Below are 24,134 nucleotides of genomic sequence, written 5' to 3'. Positions count from 1 at the left end.
AAGTGGGAGAAAAAAGAGAGGTTTGGGAGCTTGTGAAGGATGGTACAAAGAGGCAGAAAAACACAGTAAGAATCGATTTATGGAAAAATAGTTTACAGGGCCATTAGGTTGTGGATTAGTATGGATTATTTATGGAAAATTGTTTAGAGTCACTTTAATTTGAGTTAGATAGCATCATGTTATATTTGTGAACGTAAAACAAACCTCTTTTCTTATGTATGGCAATGTTAAAGACTAAATTATTTCCTCCCTCCCAAGCAGCATAGGCTTCCTTTTCATGCTCCCCTGCTTCTACATTCATTTATCTGGACTGGGGTATGTGTAAAGTCATAGGCCCCGTTCACACTGGGGCGATCCGACTTCCACACCGCGACCTCGGAGCGGCCGGCACGGACTTCATAACATTGAAGTCAATGCAGGTCGCTCCAGGTCGCCCCAGAGAAGCTCCGGACCCTTTTTCTAAGTCTGAGCGACTTGTGTCGCTCCTATTAGAACGGGTCCACAGCTTCTCTATGCCAGGCGACCTACGGCGACCAGGTCGCCCCAGTGTGAACGGGGTCATACACTACTAAAAAAACTTTGTTTGGAAAGTGTTGTTTTTAAAATGTTCCTTCAATTTCCCAATCAATAGTAGGGGTCAGATCCACGTTTATTTTTGACCACAGTGATGAGGAAATTTGAACAAATGGAAAATTCTCTCAATCTAATTTCTGTTTTTGTTCAGGAAAGTCCATTTACTTCAAAATCGAATGTTAAAAGCAAACTTTATTTGAACTACTTCTGAACTACATTTGTTATCGAATGTACATATTAGAATTTTCAAGCAAATGTTTGTATGAACGATCGTTTTGAAAATTTACTAGCGTATGGCCAGCGTACAGTGATATTAAAAGCAATATATATTTTTTTTATTATTAAACATTTCATCCTTACCTGCTCTGTGCAGTGGTTTTGCAAAGAGCAGCCCCGATCCTCCTCTTCTCGGCTCTTGTGCCAGGGCCCCTCCCTCCTCCTCAGCCGCTGCACTGCGTGTCTATTTACTCACAGAGCCGTGGCTCAGCCCCGCCTGCTCTTTCTCCTCATTGGCTCACTGATTAACAGCAGCAGTACCCAATGAGAAGGGAGAGTCCCCGGAGAACCAAGGCTCTTGTGCCCATCGCTGGATCTTAGTGGGGCTCAGGTAAGTATTAGAGGGGGGCAGGGGGGCTACACCTAGAATGCATGAAAGTAAAAAACTTTGAACCTTTAGAACCAATTTTATACTGACCTTATGGAACTTAAACAGGGCTATAGACTCCTTTCTTGGACCCATGTAACTGTGCTGGTTCTTTTAGGAGAAGGTCACATGCTCACCCCATACCCATAAGTGATGGCTAGCATACCCATTAGTAATAGGTAGTTCACTTTGATCCTGGCAGCCAAATGGAGCAGCATGGGAATGCAGGGAATGTAAGTATATGCTGCTGGGGAGCTAAATTACTTTTTTAGGCCTGCATGAGCCAAGTTAAAACCCCTTTTAAATGTAGTTGCTGAAGCCAGACATTCCCTTGTTAACTTATGTTTAGTTTGTCCATCATGATCATATGCTCCCATCTGTAGAGTTCCACAAACTTACAAGGAGCTAATTAGTGACCCTGTCACCACAAAAAAACAGTCACTTCCCCACCACACGCAATACAGAAGTGTGGAATGTCTGCAGGGGACACTAAAGCAGCATTGTTTGAGGACCCTGGCCACTGGAAAGGTAACTATAGAGTCTGTTCTTTTACATGGCTGGTATTTTTTTGGAAGTGACCTGTGGTGACGGGCATTTTAGCACTCAGTGACGTCTGTACTAAAACTGATCACGTGTACACGTAACGCATTTTCTCTGTTCTCAGAAACTAATGGACAGGTTTGATTTTGGTGAAGACACAGTCCACAATGAAGAGCCAAAAAAGGAAGCCTCATCAATGTAAGTATTTGTTCTGATATTTGTTATTGCATTCATATTGTCCATTAAATTGGTTAACTTTTGTTTTTGGTGGTAGTTCACTGGACCAGAAGTTTATTGCAAAATATTTTTATTGAATTTTTTTCAAGTATTCTTCAGAGTATATTGGAAGGGATAAAAGGAGCACAGACAGTGATCCCACCATCTAGTGGTCATAGGTAATACTGCACAAGTTGAATATATTTCTGAAAAAGGTCTAAGATGCATTTTATCAATTTCTCATGTCACAACATGGTTCTTGTAGATAAATGTTTAATGATTTATTGATTTAGTATGATATTTAAAATCATTCTCTCTATGTATTTATAATTTTCTATTAGTTTTGTACACAAGGGCAGCCATATGTGCACATTATATATGCAGGCTCTGCTTTCTGCAACACAGTGGTTGGGCTTCTGCTAGTGCTCCTTTTGAAAAATACAAGCTGGTCATGCACATGTAGATTCTTGCTGGCTGAACAAAAGAAAATGTAACTGATTCCTCCATCCACACTACATAGCTTGGATGGACACATCTCTCACTGCGGCTGTTGTGGTTTTACAGCTGATCCCGCAAGTTGTCAAAATACCCAAGCAGTATCTACATGTGGTGCTGTTCAGCCGAAGATTTTCCATCTGGCACATATTTTATTTCTTTAATCAAGGGGTTTCGGCCAGGAGATGGCTGACAGGGCCATCCACTGAGCAAATTTCGTCCAGTTCATTAGGATCCAGTCAAATATCTCTGCGTGTATGGCCATCTCATTAAAAACAATGTACTTTATTTGTGGCTGGTATGTTGTCTCAACAATTGTTAAACTATATCATTCTAAAGCCAACATTTTTGAAACATTTTTATTTCATTCTGTGTCCTTGCAAAGGAAAGGCACCTTTTGTATTTTTTTTAAAGATGCCCTTTATCGCAAGACCCAAATGTGAGGGAAGGTAAAAAAAAAAAAAAAATTGGATTGTCAAGAGAACAGTGACAGTTGTCTACAATGGGATCTCTCTAATTTTGAAGAGCTTTACACTTCCTGTGCTGTCTTGAGGACAGGAAGCTATGACATTGATGAGAAAAAAAATTGACAGCAGTTTTAATCCTCGTCGACTTTATTCAAAATGACAAAAAAACAAATTTAGATCATCTTTAAAGTCATTGTAAAGGAATTTTTTTTCCTAAAATAAAGAAGATGATATACTTGCTTGCTCTGTGCAATGGTCTTGCACAGAGTGGATTCTTACCTCTTCTTCTGCAGTCCCCCTGCCATCCTTGGCATGCCCCCTCAGCAAATTGGCTGTTAAGGGGAGGACCCATGCACAGAATGTCAAGCTATGCTGTGTGCGTCCACACTCCCTCTTCACAAGATATGACTGAAGAAGAGCGACAAAGAGAAATCAGCAGCAGTTCATGCAGCCGGGGACATCATTGGAGCTTGAGAGGGTGCAGGGAGACTTAATAGTTAGGCCCTTTCATACTGACAGACCGATCGGGTCCGCCTATCAGGTTTCCAGGCGGACCCGATCGGACCATCCATTGCTCTCTATAGAGAGGTGGATGTCAGCAGACATGTGTCCGCTGACAACCGCCGACATCTGATCCTATCCGCTAAAAAACAGCCGGATGGGGATCCGTTCCCCGCCCGGCCATCAGATCAGATGGAAATGGACAAGCGGTCCATTTCCATTTGACCGCCCCATAGAGAACAGCGGGCTATGTTGGTGTATGCTCTTCATAGCAGAGCGGACGCAGACCTGTCATCTGCCAGATCAGCAAAGAGATCCCCCCGGAAAGGGGCCTAAGTGACACTTTCTTTTACCTTAATGCAGGTAATGCATTAAGTTAAAAAAACTTTTGACTTTAGACCACTTTAAGCAGATATGCAGAATAATTGTCATAACTAATCTACCCTGCATCTGGTAGCTAATATTCAAATTGTTATATGAATAAAGTAAGTGTAAGTATAAAAGCCACATTAAGAAAATATATGCTCACTAAAATACACTCATTTCCCTTTTGATTTGATTTAGTTTACACACTGCTGGTAGATGTCTTGAGAGGGATGTACCGAAATTTCGGCCACCGAAATTATCGGCCGAAAATGAGCCTATCCCATTTCGGCCAATAATGGGTTAACATTGCCGAAATTAATATGGCCGCCGTGAGGAAGGAGGAGGGCGCAGGGCAGGTTTTAAAAGTCCCGCCTCTGGCCGGCCGCTCTCAATGACGTCCCTACTACTAGATGTGTGCATGAATGAAGGGACATACCAGGCGGGGCGAGCGGCAGCTATGGATATAACTATGTTATCCTTCCCTGTCAGCTCAGCGGGACTGTGTGTGAATGAGAACTGACCTGACACCGGGCGGGGGGAGGGGGGAGCGGCCGCTAATAACTATAACTATGTGAGCGCTTCACCTCCCTGTCAGGCATGTATCTCAGCTGACAGGGAAGTGAAGGCTCACATAATTATAGTTATTAGTGGTCGCTCCCCCCACCCGGTGTCAGGTCAGTTCTCATTCACACACAGTCCCGCTGAGCTGACAGGGAAGGATCACATAGTTATATCTATAGCGGCCGCTCGCCCCGCCCGGTGTGTCACTTCATTCATGCACACATCTAGTAGTAGTGACATCACCGGGAGGCAGGCCGCCGGCCAGAGGCGCTTCTTTTGAATGAAGGACACCTGAGGAGGGACGCTGAGCCAGAGGGGAGGGGGGTGTACTGCCGAGGGGGACGCTGAGGCAGTGGGGGGGGGGGATGGGGGAGAGCTGAGGCAGCTTACCAATGGTATTTGTATTATGAAGCATGAGGGGTTAATGTATTGTCACTGCAGGTCACTGATGCATTAGTGACCGACCAGTGGCAGTTAATTAACCCCTTTGTGCTGCATTAGTGCAACCAGTATCAGTGTTAATTAACACTGGTTGCACTGATACTGGTTGCACTAATGCAGCACAAAGGGGTTAATTAACTGCCACTGGTCGGTCACTAATAGATGAGTCACCAGCAGTGACAATACATTAACCCCTCATGCTGCATAATACAAATACCATTGGTAATTAAATTAACCTCTTGCCAACCCGTCACAGTACATATACTGTGGCAGCGACAGGTGTACGTTGCTGCCTGTTTTTGGTGTATGCCCCTCTATCCATTTTCATTTCGGTGCATCCCTAGTCTTGATATTCATGTTTGTTCTCATTTACCCAAAAGTTTCTAATATATTTTCAGCTCTCTTTCATCGGAGTCTGTGAATAACTCGCTCTTCCATCAAATTGCTGAACATTTGCAGCAGCAGCAAAATCTTGAACAATTCCGCCAACAATTTTTGGAGCAGCAACTTACTCCAAAGGTGACTATTACATTGGAATCACACTGTGTGAAATCACAAGGGTGGGAACTTACTAAAACTGGAACAGACAGAATCTGGAGCAGCTATCCATAGTAACCAATCAGCTACACTTTTTCTCAATTCCTCTCGTGAATTGAAAATCAGTTTTATGTTAGAAAAATTGTGAAAAAACTGTGTATTCTGTAAAATGTTGCAGAGCTTTTCCGGTCCTTTATAGGAGAAAAGGATAAGTGATGCAGTCATGACTTTGTTGTAAGTGGTAAGATAATAGGGATTATTTGCACTCACAAGAGATATAAAACCATATTGAAGTCTGTGAAGATAAACAAGGAGAAGGAAATTGTATTTTTTGTACTTTTCCATTATATGGGATTCATTAATGTTGTGACATGATTAAGAGACAAAGTACATTGGTCTTGTATTGGGCTGTGCTGATTGGGCACTGTGAAATCTTGCCAGTGGTAAGCCCCTGCCCCTGGGACCAGTAAGGGGTTGGGGAAGGAGGTCCTCTCACCGCTCTTACATAGCTGCAATCTGATGGGCAAATATTGTTGTCATGCTTCCCACAGTTACACCTTTGTGGCTAACTATGTCCCCTGAGTTTTCCCATAATCTGCACTCCTCCCAAATTTGCAGGTTGCAGGAAAGAAAATTGCTTGATTTCCCCATCAACACTGTGGTATGGAGCTACTGTGTTCTCCATGTGTGGGGGGCACGGGGAGCCATCCTTGTCAGGAGAACACACAGTGATTATTGCTAGCGACTATACATGGTTCGAATCTGGGCTTGTCCCTTCTAAACCCGCCTAGATTTGAACCATCTATGTCCGACTTATGTCCCATTGCAGTTAGTCATATTATTTAAATAATTGTGTTGATTGCTGTGATTTTATTGGTTCTCCAGGTAGCTGTTCAGGAAACCCAAGAAATTATGTCTGAATCTGAAAACTCTGCTACACCATCCCAGGATGACAGCCAGCAAGCATTTTTAGAGAAAGAGCTGGCTCATCATAATTCACAAAATATACAGCAAGAGGTATTGTTTTAAAAGTTTATTGGAGCCTTAAATGCTTGTTGCCCAGACTGAAATGCCATCCAAACAACCAAATAAATGTAATTTCACTGTAATTGTGGCTACTTGTTTAAACAAAAATTTTTTTTAGTCTTTAAGTTTGGTAATTTGCTTTTGGGAGCTTGAAGGAAAAAAGATACATTTATTTAAATCCACTGTGTTATAGTACTGCACTGTAAGGATAAAATCACCTTTTACAACATATTCAGGGTGTAACATGTTACTAACGGGCCGGCCCCCGCATCTCCCCGATCTGACAGCTAGCAGGGTTCTCACCCCCACACAGGCACATCATTCATTCACAGGGATCTGTATATAAACTACAAGTCTTGTCTGACACCACGGCAGACAGACTTGAAGTTCTCAATAAGATACAATTGCAGTAATCACCGCACTTGTAGCCCAATGACAGTTCCTCCAACTCTCGAACTGAAAGCCCATACATAGGTACAATCGGAGAGCTGAAGGAAGAACTCGCGGGAGCCTGGCATTGCAGGGTTCAGTGAAAAAAAATAAAAGCGTATACTTTTCCCCTGCAAAAATATGAGCATTTTTTAAAAAAAAAAATCTTTATAAAGGTGAATTTAACCTTTAATTTCATGTTGGGTAATGATGTCCACATTCTTATTGCACTTGGCACAAGTCAAGGGACTAATATGTATCAGCTTTGCATTTATAAATATATATGTATTGAATTGTTTCTTTTTAAGGATATGGATATTGAAGAAATACAAGATGTAACTGAGGAGATGTTTGAAAAGGAAGAAAAGAAGATTGTAAAAGATGAAAAGCCAAGGACACGTTCCAAATCACGATCAAGGTTTCATACTTTACATCATTACACAATAGAAATCAGAGTATTTGGATACATTTTGTCTTAAATATTGAGAGCTTGGAATGGCAGCAGTAGGTAAAAAAAGTGTTTTCTCCATGCGTTCATTGGAGAACACCATTAACTTATGTTAGTTTACAGTACAGGACACATGCAGAATATTCACACACTGTGGGTTTTAGGGGTGAACCTTCACATGATTGGACACTGGCAAAGCTTTAAAGGACACACCCTTCTCCGGGCACCACCCCTATCCTAAACCATTCTGTGAATCTTCATTCTTTTCTCTAGTGTCTTAAAGTGATGGACCTTTTCTCCTTCACGGAGAAACTCGCCTATAAAAAACAGGGCTAGGTTTGGAATGTATTCACTTCACTGTGCAAACTTTTCAAACTTCGTGCTAAAATTAAAACACACAGCTTAGTCACAGGTGGATGACCAAGTGTTAAATCACACCACTGGTCACACACTTTAACATCACTTCAGCCTAGAGCCCTTACAAGGTTCTCAGGCGCTTCCATTCCCCTTTTACCACAAGGATTCGTTACTGGACTTCTACACCTGGGTTACAGTGTACATACTCCTTACAGACATTAGTGTTTTCTATAAATACACTCGCACCAAAGAAATGTGTTAAAAATAAAATTAAATATGAAATTAAATATGGCTGTTGCTGCTACAGGCCACTGCTGGGCATATGAAGAGTGTACTAGAGTAAGCTCTAGTGCTAGTTAATAAACAATCAAACACACTATAAAAACATCAAAATACTGTGCAATTTTAATATCATTAAAGTGCTCTAAAAATAAATGAATAAATAATTAATAATAAAAAAAAAAAAAAGAGGAGAGAGAGAGAGAAAACCCCCCAAAAAAACAATGCACATAAGTGATAGATTGCAAAATGTTTGTATAATAAATGTCCAAAGTAATGTCCAACAATAACTGTGTACTGGATTCTTTAAGAATATCCAACCAAATAAACGCATTCTTCCTGTAATACATATTTATCCTGAGTATAGTGATGGTGACACCCTCTGTGCTGAATATGACAGAAATTCTCACTCACCAGATAGTGTTGATCCCTCTTACCATATGGCAAGTAGAGATCCAAGCAAGCTTATGCAGTGTCCGTGACCTATGTGCAGGTCCCCAGCTTGTCCTCTCGATAGGGCTCTTTAGCAGGGTAGATGCTGCTAGAGTCTTGATTTACATGCACAGATAGGGGTATTTAAGATGCTTCACAAGTTTGCTTGGAGCTACAAATAATATGGTTGTACTCAAGTGATGGAAATTTTGGATCTGTTGTTAAGTTTATCCACTGAGAGCCATATGATCATAAGCTATAGGAGGGCTGGAATTATGATTACCTAGGTAAAGCTTAATTAGTTGGGCTCCAGTAGATTTAGTATCCTTGGGGTTTTTTTTTTTCTCACAAAAAAGGAAATAGCCAAGGATACTAAATCTACTGGAGCACTTGTACATTATTCTCATACGTATAACGAAATGTTATTTTAAAAAATCCGGTGAAGAGCGAACACATAATATACATATATATCACAAAATAAATCAAACTTTAAATCAATGCCATCTAATCTGCTGAATTTTCTCATAATTGATAAAAGTCTCTTTATAATAATTTGTTCTGCGATGTGAACTTGAACGTGGTTCATCTCCTACTAATCCGCTTTCAGACTCGCCATAGCAGAAGCTTTGCTCCCCAGTGATTGGGAGTAAGGGGAACAAAAAACATTAAAGTTTGAAGTCAGCCCCCTGGAGGTTGACCATTCGATCTTGATCCCTCCCAAACCTTAACCTTGCAGTTTCTTTAAAGGAGATGTACAGCCAAAGCTTGTTTGGCTGTACATCTCCTATGGATGACAGGAGTGCAGTTCGTTCTGCACTCCTGTTACCCGTTTTCAGCAGAGAGCTGGCTGAAGTCCGCTCTCTGCTGACGTCACAGAAGTCAGTCCAAGCACCACATCATCACGACAATGGAAGTCTGGATCCGCCAGGTGCCTGGACTGATACCCGGCTCAGCCTCTCAGCGAGCCGCTGAGAGCCTGAATCGGCCGATCCCTGCCCATCTACAGCCCTGCGCTCCAGTGAGCAGGGAGGGGGGTAGAGGGGAGAGCTGTGAGAACCGAGCGATCAGTGGTGTTCGGTCAATCGGTTCTCAGTGTAGAAGCGCCGGTGGACAGATACAACATTGCACCGATGCTGCATCCACCTAGGTAAAAAATGTAAAGCCATACTTCCCTTTGAAGGACCATGTGGACAAGAGGTTCCTTAAAACGCCTGATTTGCTCTGTCTAGCTTGGCTATTCAATCAACAGTGGTTTCTATGACCATTTGTTAGATTCCTGCTCATTCTCCATCCGAATGACCTGTCCACAGCCCCCTGGGTTTTCCTCAAGGCTTTGCCCCTTGTGCTTGCACTGCTGCGCTCTAAATGAAATCCACTTTGTGGGTTATCTAGACAATTTCCACGCTGGGCCCTTTTATCCAACATCCCACAGACACTTCAGAACAGATTCTTAACATTCAGAAATCTGCATCGGAACCAACCTATTTCTTGGAGTACCTGGGCCTAGTCTTGGACATGGCCCAAACTTGTGTTCTTATGTATCTTATGTTTCAACTCTCCTCTCCTAAAGGCTCCCATCAGTCTGATTTTGTGTAAGAGTTCTGGGCTTGATGGTAGCCTGCTCTGAGTTAGTGAAGTTACCTCATTTCATTCCAGGCCCTGCAACTCCGTATTCTAACTGCATTGGACAAACTGCCCCAGTCCCTGGATCACCCCATTTGCTTGTCTTGTGAGTCAGGGATCTTTCTGACCTGGTGGATGACCAGTGCTGGAATCAGGGAAGTAATTCTTCCATTAATCTGGACAGTTATTGTCTGTCAGGCTTGGGAGTAGACCTGGGGATGAAGATGGTTCAGAGAACTTGGTCATTGATAAAGTCCAGGCTTCCCATCAACATTCTGGAGCTAAGGGACCAGGACCTTTGTCACCGTTGGGGTTGAAGAACGTGGCGCTTTTGGAATCCTACTTAAAAAACAGGTTTGTAGGCCAGGACCAGGGGGGCTCATACCTTTGTAGCAGACATAGCAGCGATCCTTTCCAATTGTTTTCGAGTGATATTTGCCTTCCCTCTAGTATGGAATCTGTTTCTCAGATTAACAAGGGTACTACCTGGTCTTATGTTCACACACTTAAATTTAACCAGGAGGACTTTCAGGCCTTTGTGGATGCCAGCTTCAACTGCAAAGTGCTTCGGAACGCTCTTTGAGTTGGATCTAGGTTCCTGTGTTCATTCCTTTGTGGGCCTGTTGACATTGTTTGCTGTGTTGACCACCTCTTATTTATCTTGCTTGTGGGTGTCCCAGTGTCTTTGACTAATGAAGTCTGTTACGTACTAAGTGAATAGGAACAAGACACATTTGCCTTATCTGTAAAGTCTTTTTCTTGGAAGAACAGTACAAGACACAGACAACACCCCCCCCCCCCCCTCTTTGCCTGGCTTTTTTTTTTTTTTTTTTTTTTTTGAATTGCAACAAAACTGGAAAAAGCTGGGAGCAGGAGAGATTATATGGGCTGTCCAAAGTTCTATTTGCCACTCACATGAAGGTGGCTACATACAACCCAGCGTCTGTGACTAATGAAGCTGATATTGTGTACTGTACTTTCAAGAAAAGGTTTTTAATAAAGCCTTTTATTTCTATTGTAAGATCACCTAGGAAAAGGCGTTCAAGATCTCGATCTGGATCAAGAAAGCGCAAGCACAGAAAACGTTCTAGGTCAAAGTCAAGAGAAAGAAAGCGAAAGACCTCACGCTCATATTCAAGTGAGAGGAGGGCTCGAGAACGAGAAAAAGAGCGACAGAAAAAGGGTCTGCCTCCTATTCGGTCCAAAACTCTAAGTGGTATGCATAGTATTTATTTACTTTGTACAATATTCTGTAATGTAGTTGCATGCAGTTTTAAATGGTAAAAAAATGTTTTAACATGTGTTTTAACCATTCTCAGTGTGCAGTACTACACTCTGGGTTGGCCAGGTTGACAAAAAGGCAACACAACAAGATTTGACTAATGTGTTTGAAGAGTTTGGACAGATTGAATCGATTAATGTAAGTATACACTTTTCAGTTTAGAACTACTTGTTTTGTCCATTTTTAACATAGATGGTTATATGTTTGACCAAGAATGAAGTGCATTGAGATGTTTGCCTATTCTTGATCTTGTTGCTAGGCTACTGTGACCTACCACAATCGTCTTTTCAGATGCGCTGATATGTTTACCATCACACCCACAGTGATATTAGCACACTCAAACTTTCAAAGAAAAGGGATTGATCAACTCCTGCTAGCACAGTGGTTTTCCCATAGAGACAATCAGCGAAGCTCATTTAAACATCTGATTTCTGCAAGAAGTGCTTAAATTGACAACATCGCTGGCATGGTTTGCCCAGCACATATCTTTTGTTAGCCTTTCTAAACCGTGATATGTTGCCTGCATGGCATCTTTTGTGTCTGCCTAAACTATTGATTTCAAAATGTGATGTTATAATGGGGGGGGGGCGGTTTCCCCTTATCACTATGCAGGAAGATATGTATGCAGTGAAGAATTTTGTCACAAAGGATGTAAGTGTTTTTGATATGAGGCTATTATGCTCTTAAAATAAACCTGTCTGAGTTTAAATGAAAAAGTAGGGATTACCTTCAATGAAAACCCCATATTGCAAGGATCAGTAGATCCAGGCATAGAAGAAGCTAAAGTTAAAGTTCCCTGGTCCCAGCATCAGCTGCTAGCAGCGGCTTCAATGTGTGGAAGTGCGCAGGAGAGGCATACGACAAGCTCCAAAGTAACTATGGGTGACAGCACTTCCCAGGCATTTCACAGCCATTGTTGGTTTTCTCCTGCACACAGCAGCCACCGCTGGAGACAAGACTGGAGCGGCTACAGAACAGGTAAGTAGAGCGATTTTTGCTTTACAGGACTCAATAGTAGATTAGCCTTAGAATGTGGCTGAGAGTAGGTTTAGCGTTAGATTTTGACTTTAATTCAACTTTAAATGTACATCTAGTAAGAGTCAAGCTTTGCCATGCACCCTACCATCTCTCAATCTTCCCTGTTGCTCTGTGAGGCATAAATGGAGTGATAGTAGCAGGAAAGGATGGGGGCAAAGCTCCTCTTTACATGAAAGAATTGCATATAATGTCACTGTCCTGACCTAAGATTTTTTTCTGTTATATGCTCAATTTTAATTGCCCAGGTTTGCGACAGGTTAAATTTAAGCATTATGAGCAAGATTGTAGGCACTCCACTGAAAAACAAGGATTCTGTACATTTGAACGTCATCTAAACCATAACAATGAATATTAAAAATAGTCTTGATTTACAAGCAAAACATACATTTATATTGAAAAAAAAAAATGCTTTGTACAAAAGGAAGTAGTCTCCCTAAATGTGCAACCTCTGTGACATTTTGAAGTACCCACATTGTTAGAAATGCCTTTTTTTTTTCCAATTATATATATATATATATATATATATATATATAATTTTTTTTTTTTTTAAATCCGATATTTTTTTATTGGGGAGATTTTTTAAATTTACAACAAAATTAGTACATACAATACATGCCCACTAAACAACTAAAATTAGAATTGCACTAACAGTTCGTAAAAAAAAAAAAAAAAAAAAATATATGTTTAAGAGGAACTGGAGGCAGTGATACTTATCTCTGCTCCAACATTCCAATGCCCTCGCGGTCCCTCAGTGGTGCTGGCATCATCTAACTGGCTTTTTCTAGGTGTCAGTCTTTGGTTGTCTTGATTGGCCGGTGCGGGATGACGTCACTCCTGCACATGTGTGGGAGTCATTTATGCTGGCGCATTTACACTGTGCTGGAAATATAAGCGTTTATGTTCTGCAGAGGATTGCGAACAGGCAGGCAAGTTTATTTTGTTGCAGAAGTGACATTGCATGTCTCTTCTGCAACAAAGAGCCTTCCTGTGGGCAAAAAATAAAACATCGCGTTTAGTTCAACTTTTAAAAAAAAAGGTTTTGGAGGTCTTTGGGTCAATACAAAAAAAGAGGTTGTACAATTCTGGTCTAGATTGTGGTATATCAAGCTAACTTGCAAAGGGTTCAGCCAATGTGTGTCTCTACAAATATATTCAAGCTTACAAGTAATGTGCATTTTTTTTTTATACATTTTCTGTGCTTCTTTGAACTATTAATAAACAATGAATAGTGCAGCGCTAATAAACTAAATAGACATAGATGGATAAAAATAGAAAGTCCTAAAGTGAAGAAGTGTGATTGTGCACAAAGCATGGTGTGCTCCGCTCAGTGCATCCAACACCCGGTGTCACCTAGCCTCAGTATTAGCCCCTGTTTCACCAGACGGGCTAATGTGGCTATACACTGTCTCCAAATTCAGCGTGGTCCTGATCCAGATGACACAAATCATAAGACCGCAGATCCTAAACCAAGGGACTCTCAATGCGATACCAGACTGCTTTCTTAGGATATAAAGGCAAGCATACTCCAATCCAAAGAAATTCTGCTCAACCATGGAAGGAAGAAAGTCTGGACATAGTGCTTTATCCCTAGATAATACTTTATTGATAAAAGTGCATATAAAATTACCTGAAAAGGCACTGTGCACAGTGCACTATGATTGCCTGTCAGAGTAACACACCAATCTCGAAGGATGGCTGGTGACGTCACCGCCCCCTCCCCCTCCGTACGCGTTGTGTCCCTGGGCGGGACTTCCTCAGCGATAGGAAGTCACGCCCAGGGCTGCAACGCTTACAGAGGGGGAGGGGCCGGTGACGTCACCTGCCATCCGTCGAGATCGGTGCGTTACTCTTGATCACACTTCACTTTGGGACTTTCTATTTTTATCCATCTATGTCTATTTAGTTCATTAGCGCTGCATTATTCATTGTTTATTTGTATTATTTGGGATTTGATATATTGACCCTTGGTGCATAGCAGCTTCTATCAATATTTCTCAGGTGCGCTGATTTGTTTTTATTTATTATTTCTTTGAACTATTCACAGATGATTCCACCTCGAGGCTGTGCCTATGTTTGCATGGTTCACAGACAAGATGCATTCAGAGCTCTTCAGAAACTTAGTGCTGGCTCTTGTAAGATTGGATCGAAAATCATCAAGGTATGCTTTTGCTAAACCGTAAATAGAATAGAAGGCCTTTATTGTCATTGTAAAGAAAGATTACAAGAAAGTTTGATGCCACGCTTGTATAGAGAGCAATGCCTTACACATATAAACAGTATAACAACACATAAAATAATCAGCTCACAAGTAATAAACTTCCAAAGAAAAAAACATTAAAATATAATGCACTTTCATCTTCCGCTATTGTACTAAACCTATGTAAACAGCAATTACAAACTAGATTAAATAGTCACTCTAATTGCTTTTATAGCCCTTTATAGGGGGGGGGGGGAAACATCTCTAAATCTAGTGGTCCCCACCTTAATATTTCTAAAATGCCTACCCAAGGGCATCATCTCACAATTGGCAGCATCAGAGGCCAACAAACTGTGTGAAGGGTTGTCACTTTTATGAATATAATCTGGTATCCTTATGGCCAGAAACCAGTAAGATTGCTGATAGTAGCCTTTATAGCTCAGGAGTGAGTGGGTTTCATTTTCACTTTTAGGTAAAGGGACAATAAAGATACAAAAGACAATTGCTCTTCATCAATACAACCTATAAAATACTGTCTTTGCATCAAAATTCACCCAGTAAATCTTCCATGTTACATTATACTGCAATCCAAATTCCTGTTCTTTGAAGCCTTATAAATTGTTGGAAAGTGGTGAGTAAATGGAAGCGGTGGGATATTTCAATTGCTTTTTATTAATCTGTTCCTTAGGCACATAACTGCACCTTTTGCGCTACTCCCAGCAGTTGAAAGCCCATTTAACAAGGGCCTGTTCACACCATCTATTGGCAATAAGGCACATTTAATTAGGGATCGACCAATATTGGCACCACCGATCAGGGGCCGATATGCACTTTCCCCGATATATCGGAATTGGCCCATGAGGTTACCGATATTGCCGATATTTTGGGAAAGTGCTGTATCGGAGTGATGCCTGCAGCTAGAGGCATCACCCCGTGAACCGGTGTCCATAGCCGACGGTCGCCTGTCTTGTAATGACAACCGATGCGGCTGAGAAGACCTCCCAGTTGGTTTCCATACCATACAACTGCTGCATACTCTCTTTTTTTAATGCCAAATTTTTATTTATTTTTTTTTTCCACCTGAAAGAGTTCCCTTATATTCATGTATTTTTGTATGTGTTTTTACAAACCGATAAACATCATCTTTAAAAAAAATGTGTTCATGGAACCAGAGTTATAGGCTTGTACCTTCTGTTTGGCCACTGGGAAGCTTTTGAGGACACATTCACTGGGCGTCATCACTATATCCCTCCCCTACTGCCTGAGTCCTCAGTGTTGCTCTAGTGTCCCAAGGTGGTGAACCTCCTCTCTTTTTTGGAGAAATCGCTCTTAGCTTAATTGTTTTTTTGTAGTCGGACCAAGGTTCTTCGATCACTGGCCATGGATGCCTTTATTATTTCTTGGTCTCAGTTCATGCTAATCTGCGCCTTCCCTCCAGTGTGATTTCTGCTTCATCTGCTCAAAAACATAAAACAAGAGAGCAAAAAAGTGCTTCTCCTTGTACTGAACTGGCCCAGAAGAACCTTGTACACAGACATACTCGGACCTCTTGCAGACAATTTCTGGGCTCTTCCCAGCAGACCAGATCTGCAATCTCAGGGCCCTCTGTTCCATCCTGCTCCTGGCTTTAAGGACATGCCTATTAAATCCCAGGCCTTAAAAGATAGAAAGATCGGAGTCTATTATTTGTACCTTTCTGAAAAAAGATAAGCAACTTCCGTGAAGCTATACTATTATACTTGGAAATTCTTCTTTGCCTGGTGTGGCACTTCAATCTCAGAGATTATTCTGTGCTTTGCATTCTGGCCTTCCCATTGATCAGATTTTGAGCAGAACTTGGCTTTAGGCACTCTGAAAGGAGAAGTTCCAATCTTGTTCTTTCTCTTTCAAAGACCTCTGGCTTCACTCTCCTTTGTAAAAACTTTAATTCAAGGCATGGCTTGCATTGAGCCCCCTTTGCAGCACCCATGCTTTCTTACCATGTCAACATGCTTCTCTCTGCCCTGCAGAAACCAATTTTTAAACCCATCATAGATATGCCCCTAGATGAGCTCTCCTGCAAAGTAGCCCTTTTGGTTGGCATCACGTTCTCCCCTGTAAGAAGCCATTCCTCATACTTCACAAAGACCAAATGTTTTACGCCTAAGACCATTTTTTCTTCCCAAGATGGCATCAGTCTTCCATCTCAGTGAGGACGTAGCCCTACCATCCTTATGCCTGCCTTCAAAGCATGCAGAGGAAATCTCTCTGCATTTCCCAGACAAAGAGCAATTAGAGTACAGTACACCTCAAAGCCACAGCTTAAGTCAGACAGATGGATTCCTTATTTGTCCTGTCCTCGGGACAATTTAGTGGTTCTTAAGGTAATACTAGTTTCAAGTTATTATAAACCATGAGGTCACAAAAGATGGATCTTTAACAAGGACCAGTAGTATTTTTGCTGTCAGTACTGTTTTGCATCTATTGGGTTTTTTCAATAAATTTAACGGTTTTATTTGTCTTATTTCTAATTTATTTAGATCGCTTGGGCATTAAATAAAGGTGTGAAAACGGAGTACAAGCAGTTCTGGGATGTTGATCTTGGCGTTACATATATTCCTTGGGAAAAATTGAAACTGGATGATCTAGAAGATTTTTCAGAAGGTGGAATGATTGATCAAGAAACGGTTAATAATGGTAAAAATTTAACTTTAAATCTCTAGTGAGTGGAAGATTTAATTGCAACATTGTAAAAATGTATTTTAAATATGAACTGAACTTTAGGCAACTACTTAAACCACCAGTGAATACAGTTATGTATATTTAAAACAATATATTTCTCTTACGTCCTCCGACAGTCGCCGCCTCTTCATATTCGTCACATATGGGGTATTAGACTTTGCTCCGAAGGAGTAGCTAGGCAACAGAATATGTTAACAATAAAGCTTTAACATATCCCACCCTCAAGGGGTGGTCCCCTCAGTCAATACCCTCCTACTTCCTGCAACCATATCTCAGTTTTAATGTCTAGCTTGTCAGGAGTGGCTGGCTCTCTCTGTGCTGGGACTTTTTGTCCCAGACTCTTTCTTCTTTTTGATATTTTGTTTGAGTTTTCTCTCTACCTTTACTTAGCTGTTATTTTTGTCAGCATTAGTTAGTTCTTCGGACGAAGAGGATCATGCGGACTGGGTCTCGGGCTGATCCCCCTGGTCGCAGGTCGTGGGTCAGTGGCTTCCCAGTCTGCCATCGAGCGTTCAGCCAGGTAACGCTCCTGGCACGGTGAACGACCCATCCCTGTTCGGTGCAGGGATGATTGGTGAGGTGGCTACCTCACCGGACGCTGTGCGGTTTCTGAACCGCCATTGTGTGCGTCTTGAGTAGCGACTCTCCCTGCCTCATGTGCAGCGGCTTGTTCGCCTGTGCGGGTTCCCCACGCCATGTGAGGTAAGTGTATCTATGTGGGGACCTGTCTGTCTGGGGGGGTCTCAGTCTGGGACTGTGTAACCTGCCTTTAATCACACTGCTTGTCTCCCTATCTCTCGGCTGCATGCTGTGGGCTGCAAGGGGGGGGGGGAGCTGTATGACACTGAGTATGTCAGGCTGGGCAGTGTGAGGAGCTGTGTGCTGTGGGGCATGTTTTTAATGGCATGTTGGGGCATATACAGCGATCGCTGCGGCGATCTAACATGTATCCATATTATGGGATGATATTGTGTGTGATTTTATGCACTGTGGAGCGGCGATTTCGGCGCCAAACGGCGCCATTTTACCGGCGCCCGCTCCGGCCGCATGGTTTACATGCACGGCGGCCATTTTCTTGTAGCCTCCATAGGCTTACATAGAGCGCCCTGGCAGCATCACTTCCTCTCTCCTGGAAGCACCGATCGAGGCAGCAGCAGCAGCGGAGTCTCCTCAGGTTTTATCCTTCTATTCCTGTGTTCCATTGCCTGTATTCAGTCTGTATATTCCCTGTGGGGGTCTCATTGTGCCTGAGTGTGGTGCGGTGGGCTGCGCTTGCCGCGCTTGCTGTAAGGGGGCAGTTCACCCTTGGTTGTCTGGCATACAGGGGCAATGGATTCTCAGGAGGGCAAATTTCCCACAGTCTTGGTGGAAAGCCAGGGGACCGCTGTTTCCCCCCCAGGGGGGGATTTGGCCACTATTGTGGCTGGCCTTGCTGCACAGGTGCAAATGCTGGTGGCTGCTCAATCTACTAAACGGCCCAGAGTTGCTCTGTCCTCTGATTCTGAGGGTGAAGGTGATGGGGCTGTTCTGGCGGGGACCCCCCTATCGGGGTCCCGCTCCTCTCTGGATCTAGTGGGGTCTGAGGTAGAGGCTGAAGTTGAGGGGGTTGATAATTCTCCCCCTGGCTCGCCTGAAGAGCTTGCAATCATGGATGAGTTGATTGCTTCCATTAAGCAGACGCTACGTTTGCAGGACGAGGTGTGTCCCCCAGCTGCCTTGGCGGCTTATGGGACGCAGAGAAAACGCAGGACGCCGCAGGTCTTTCCCTGCAATGCTGATTTTCAGCGCGCTGTTAAGGACCAATGGCGCGATTTGCGCAAGCCTTTTGCGGTACCAAGTAAATTTAAGCTGCGTTATCCTTTCTCGCCTGCCACTGATGAACGGTGGTGTGTGCCTCCGCCAGTAGATCATGCTATTGCGGTTTTGAACAAAGCCACTGCGATCCCGGCAGAGGGATCCCCTATTTTCCGTGATGCCACGGATAGGAGACTGGAGTCTCTTGCCCGTCATACTTATTCTGTTACGGGTTCTATGCTTAAGGCTCTGTTTGCTTCTCTCATGGCGGCCCAGGCGATCGCAAGTTGGACGCAGATGCTTAGGCGCGTCCTAGTGGCCGATTCGGCCTCAGCGGCGACCCTGGATATGGTGGATCAGATCCACCAGGGTGTCATGTATCTGTGTGATGCGGACCTGGACCTGATTCCGTTGGCCGCGCGTGTGCACAGCGTGGCGGTGTTGTCTCGCCGCCTGGTTTGGTTGAAATGTTGGTCGGTGGACCAATCTTCACGTAAAACCTTAGCCAATCTGCCTTATGATGGGTCTCGCCTTTTTGGGGAGTCCCTGGATGTGTTGATTAAGGGGATTACTGGGGGTAAGAGCACTCTCTTGCCCCATTTCCCCAAGGCTAAGGGGGCTTCTGGGAAGAAGCATGCTAATTTTCGGCCCCCTCAGGGGTCCTTTCGTGCCTTTCGGCCGCACTACAAGGGCAAACCGTTCAAGGGCCAGGGCTCTCAGAAGAAGCCCTGGTCTGGAAAACAGAAGTCCGGCCAATCCGGACCTGCGGCCCATAACAGTTCGGCCTGAAGGGGCGCCCTCACCCAGTTTTGGGGTGGGGGGACGCTTGCTCGGTTTTCTTCAGCCCTGGTTGGCCCGTGTGCGGGACAGATGGGTTCTGGAAATCGTTCGATCTGGTTACAAGATCGAGTTTCTCTCTCGGCCAGAGAGCAGATTTTTTCCCTCAAATCTACAACTGTCTCCAGAGCGCCTGCGGGATCTGCGCCTGGCGGTGCGGGACCTGAGGGCTCAGGGAGTGGTGGTTCCGGTGCCTCATCGGGACAGATTTCGGGGGTTTTATTCCAATCTGTTCACTGTGCCCAGAAAGGAGGGCAAGGTTCGTCCAATTCTGGACTTGAAGGCTCTGAACCGCTCTGTGCGGGTTCGCAAGTTCCGCATGGAATCCCTGCGCTCGGTGGTGGCTGCCCTGGTTCGGGGGAATTCCTGGCCTCCATCGATTTGAAGGATGCGTATCTTCACATCCCCATATTCGAGGGTCATCAGAGATACCTTCGATTTGCCATTGCGGAGGATCACTACCAGTTCGTGGCGTTGCCCTTTGGGCTCGCCTCGGCTCCGCGGGTCTTCACCAAGGTGCTTGCACCGGTTCTGGCATTATTGAGAGCCCAGGGCATTTCTGTCCTGGGGTATCTGGACGACATTCTGATTCGGTCTGCGACCAGTCAGGGTCTGGAGAAGGACCTGTCTGTCACGATGCAAACTCTGCAGGAGTTCGGTTGGACGATAAATGTTCCAAAGTCGACTCTGAGTCCGTCGGTTCGTCTTCCCTATCTGGGAATGATACTGGACTCGGTGCAGGCGAAGGTCTTCCTGCCGGAAGACAAACTCAGGACTCTTCAGGAGGAAGTCAGGTCCCTCAGGGACGTTCCGAACTCGTCTCTGCGGACGTGTATGAGATGTCTGGGATTGATGGTCTCGGCTTTCGAGGCGATTCCTTTCGCGCAGTTTCACACGCGGGGTCTCCAAGCGGAGATCTTGTCCAAGTGGGACGGGCGACCTCAATCTCTAGATCTTCAGATCTCGTTGAGTCATCGCACCAGGGAAAACCTCCTGTGGTGGCTCCAGTCCCCGTTGGTGTCCGGGGGCAAGTCGTTTCGTCCGATCTCGTGGACGATAATCACCACGGATGCCAGCCTGTCGGGCTGGGGTGGTGTTCTGGGCGTTCTGTCCGCCCAGGGGACCTGGTCGGAGGGGGAGTCTTCCCTCCCGATCAACATTCTGGAATTGCGTGCGATAAGGGTCTGTCTTCATCGCTGGACGGACCGGCTGCAGGGCTGCCCGGTTCGGGTGCAGACGGACAATGCCACGGCGGTGGCCTACATCAACCACCAAGGGGGCACCAGGAGTGCCCGAGCGGCTCGAGAAGTGGCCGACATTCTGTCTTGGGCCGAGACTCATGTCCCGGCGATAACGGCGGTTCACATTCCGGGAGTGGAGAACTGGCAGGCGGACTATCTGAGTCGCCAGACCCTGGATCAGGGGGAATGGTCTCTCCACCCGGCTGTCTTCCAGATGTTGTGCGCGAAGTGGGGTCTTCCAGATGTGGACCTGTTCGCGTCTCGCCTCAACTACAAGGTGAAGAGGTTCGTGGCAAGGACGCGCGACCCTCGGGCGGACGCGTTAGTGGCCCCGTGGCATCAGTACAGGCTGATGTACGCGTTTCCACCGATTCAGTTGCTGTCCCGGTTCCTTCGCAGGTTACACTCGGAACGCAGCACGGTGATTCTTGTGGCACCGGACTGGCCTCGCCGGTCCTGGTACGCAGACCTCGTGAATCTGGCGGTCGACGCCCCCTGGCGTCTGCCTCTTCGGGACGATCTACTGTCTCAAGGACCGATTTACCATCCTGCTTTGCAGTCGCTGGCTTTGACGGCCTGGCTGTTGAGACCGAGGTCCTGAAGGAGAAGGGTCTCTCTCCAGAGGTTGTTCATACCTTGATCAACGCGAGGAAGTCTTCCTCGGGAAAGGTTTATTACCGTACTTGGAAGGCCTATTTTGCCTGGTGTGAGTCCAGGGGGTTTTCACCCCGCACGTACTCGGTTTCCCGTGTGCTGTCTTTCCTTCAGACGGGTGTCGATCAGCGTTTGGCGCTGGCTACGATAAAGGGTCAGGTGTCTGCGCTGGCCGTTCTGTTTCAACGTCCCGTGGCTTCCAACTCCTTGGTTGGCACTTTTATTCAGGGTGTGCGGCATCTGGTTCCTCCTAGGAGGGATCCCTTGCCCCCTTGGGACTTGAATCTAGTCCTGTCTGTGTTACAACGTGCTCCTTTTGAACAGATCAGGGAGATCTCGTTGTCTATGTTGTCCAAAAAGGTCGCCTTTTTGGTGGCGATCACTTCGGCTCGCAGAGTGTCGGAACTGGCGGCTTTGTCCTGCAAGTCTCCGTACCTGGTTGTTCATTTGGATAAGGTGGTCTTGCGACCTAATCCTTCTTTTCTGCCGAAACGAGTTTCGGAATTCCATCTTAACGAGGATATTGTTTTGCCTTCGTTGTGCACGAAGCCTAAACATCCTAAGGAGGTGAGATTGCATTCTCTGGATGTTGTTCGAGCGATTAGGGTTTACCTTAAATCGACTGAGTCTTTTCGAAAGACGGACTCCTTGTTTGTTCTTCCAGAGGGTCCTCGGAAGGGCATGGCGGCTTCCGCCTCTACCATTGCCAAATGGATCAGGCAGACCATTGAACAGGCTTATGCCTTGCAGGGGAAGGTTCCCCCTGTGCCTGTGAAGGCGCACTCTACTAGATCTCTGAGTACGTCTTGGGCCTGTCGTCATGGGGCTTCTGTAGCCCAGGTGTGTAAGGCGGCGACTTGGTCGACCGTGCACACTTTCACAAAATTCTACAAAGTAGATGTTCAGGCATCGGCGGATGCTTCCTTTGGCCGCAAGGTTCTTAGTGCGGCTGTTCCCTAGGGTCCCTTGTTGGGGACTCCTGGCTGTTGGGATAAGTTTTATATCCCCTGGTTTTTTGTCTTTTCCTGGGTTGTTGCTCCTGTTGAGCACTTATTTTTGCTGTTGCCCAGCTAGTTCCTTCCTTTGGTAAGGTTCCTTTCTTTGATGTGGAGACTGCGTTGCCTTTCGGCGCGGATGCGTTTCCCACCCCTCATGTTTGCACTGCTTTGGGACGTCCCCATATGTGACGAATATGAAGAGGCGGCGACTGTCGGAGGACGTAAGAGAAAACGGAATTTTTGTAAAATCTTACCTGTAAAATTCCTTTCTCTGAGTCCTCCGACAGTCGCCGCCCCCGCCCCTCTTTTGGGGTTTGTATGTATACTCTACTGCTATTCCACTAAAACTGAGATATGGTTGCAGGAAGTAGGAGGGTATTGACTGAGGGGACCACCCCTTGAGGGTGGGATATGTTAAAGCTTTATTGTTAACATATTCTGTTGCCTAGCTACTCCTTCGGAGCAAAGTCTAATACCCCATATGTGACGAATATGAAGAGGCGGCGACTGTCGGAGGACTCAGAGAAAGGAATTTTACAGGTAAGATTTTACAAAAATTCCGTTATTTAAATGCAACTAGTAAATACAAGTGAAATAGGATACCTAACCTCCTGCAATGCCTTGTACAGAAGCACCCAGATCTGTAGTGGGAGGGCAGTACTAGGAGCCACTCAGGCATCCTACATGCTCATGTGCTGGAAAAGAATATGCTGACAGAAGGAGAGAACAGAATGATGACCTCTTTAGTCTGTTTGCTGCTTCTTTGCTATCCAGTTACAGGCCACAGACCAAAAAGTGACTTAGCTTGAATTAGAAGAAAGGTAGGTTATCAGGCTGTCTGGGCCGTGCAAATCTCAAGACTGGGAGAACTGTAAATCTAATATCGGGTAACACAGATACTACATATTTATTGTATTGGTGTAATTAACCGTTTGCCTTTAGTTCGATTTAAGTAATATCTAAAGTATATTTGTAGCATGGACAGTGATTTACTTTGCTTAAAGTGTTGTAAAGGCTGAAGGTTCTTTATCTTAATGCATTCTCTTTATGAAGGTAAAAAATCGTATGTGCAGCTCCCTCCTCACCAAATACCTACCTGAGTCCTATCTCTATCCAGCACGGTGCCTGAGAGCAGCGGCAAATCCAGTGATGGGGGAGCAGGGCAGAGCCACACTGTATGTGACAAAAGACACACAGCCCGGCTCGGGATTGAGCCTGGACATGTGCCACCATAGGAACCGGCTTCCTATGGTGGCACACAGAGAAGAGGTGGAACCCAGAGCACCAGCGGGGGACCCCAAAAGAGGTGGATGAAGGTTTCTCTTTGTAAAACCATTGCACAGAGCAGGTAAGTATAACATATTTGTTATTTAAAAGAAAAAAAAGAACCTTTACAATTGCATTATTGATGCATCTGCTAGTGTCCATGTGTCATTCT

The 24,134-nt window shown here is 44.7% G+C and overlaps 1 protein-coding gene across 1 annotated transcript in view; it reads left to right on the top strand.

The window, feature by feature from the left end:
• SCAF8 (SR-related CTD associated factor 8) overlaps positions 1-24,134 on the top strand; it is a gene marked incomplete at its 5' end in the record, with an annotated part of 194,012 nt that overhangs the window by 96,881 nt on the left and 72,997 nt on the right. Inside the window, 8 exon segments of the mRNA XM_082249133.1 lie at positions 1,881-1,954; positions 5,202-5,322; positions 6,226-6,357; positions 7,104-7,213; positions 10,957-11,150; positions 11,254-11,354; positions 14,299-14,412; positions 16,971-17,127. Coding sequence (XP_082105259.1) covers positions 1,881-1,954; positions 5,202-5,322; positions 6,226-6,357; positions 7,104-7,213; positions 10,957-11,150; positions 11,254-11,354; positions 14,299-14,412; positions 16,971-17,127 — 1,003 coding nt within the window.

The sequence above is a fragment of the Pelophylax lessonae genome (assembly GCF_965119305.1).
Source record: "Pelophylax lessonae genome assembly, chromosome: 3".
Taxonomy (NCBI): Eukaryota; Metazoa; Chordata; class Amphibia; order Anura; family Ranidae; genus Pelophylax; species Pelophylax lessonae.
The sequence above is the reverse complement of the archived record's forward strand: the minus strand, read 5'-3'. Positions and strand labels throughout refer to the sequence as shown.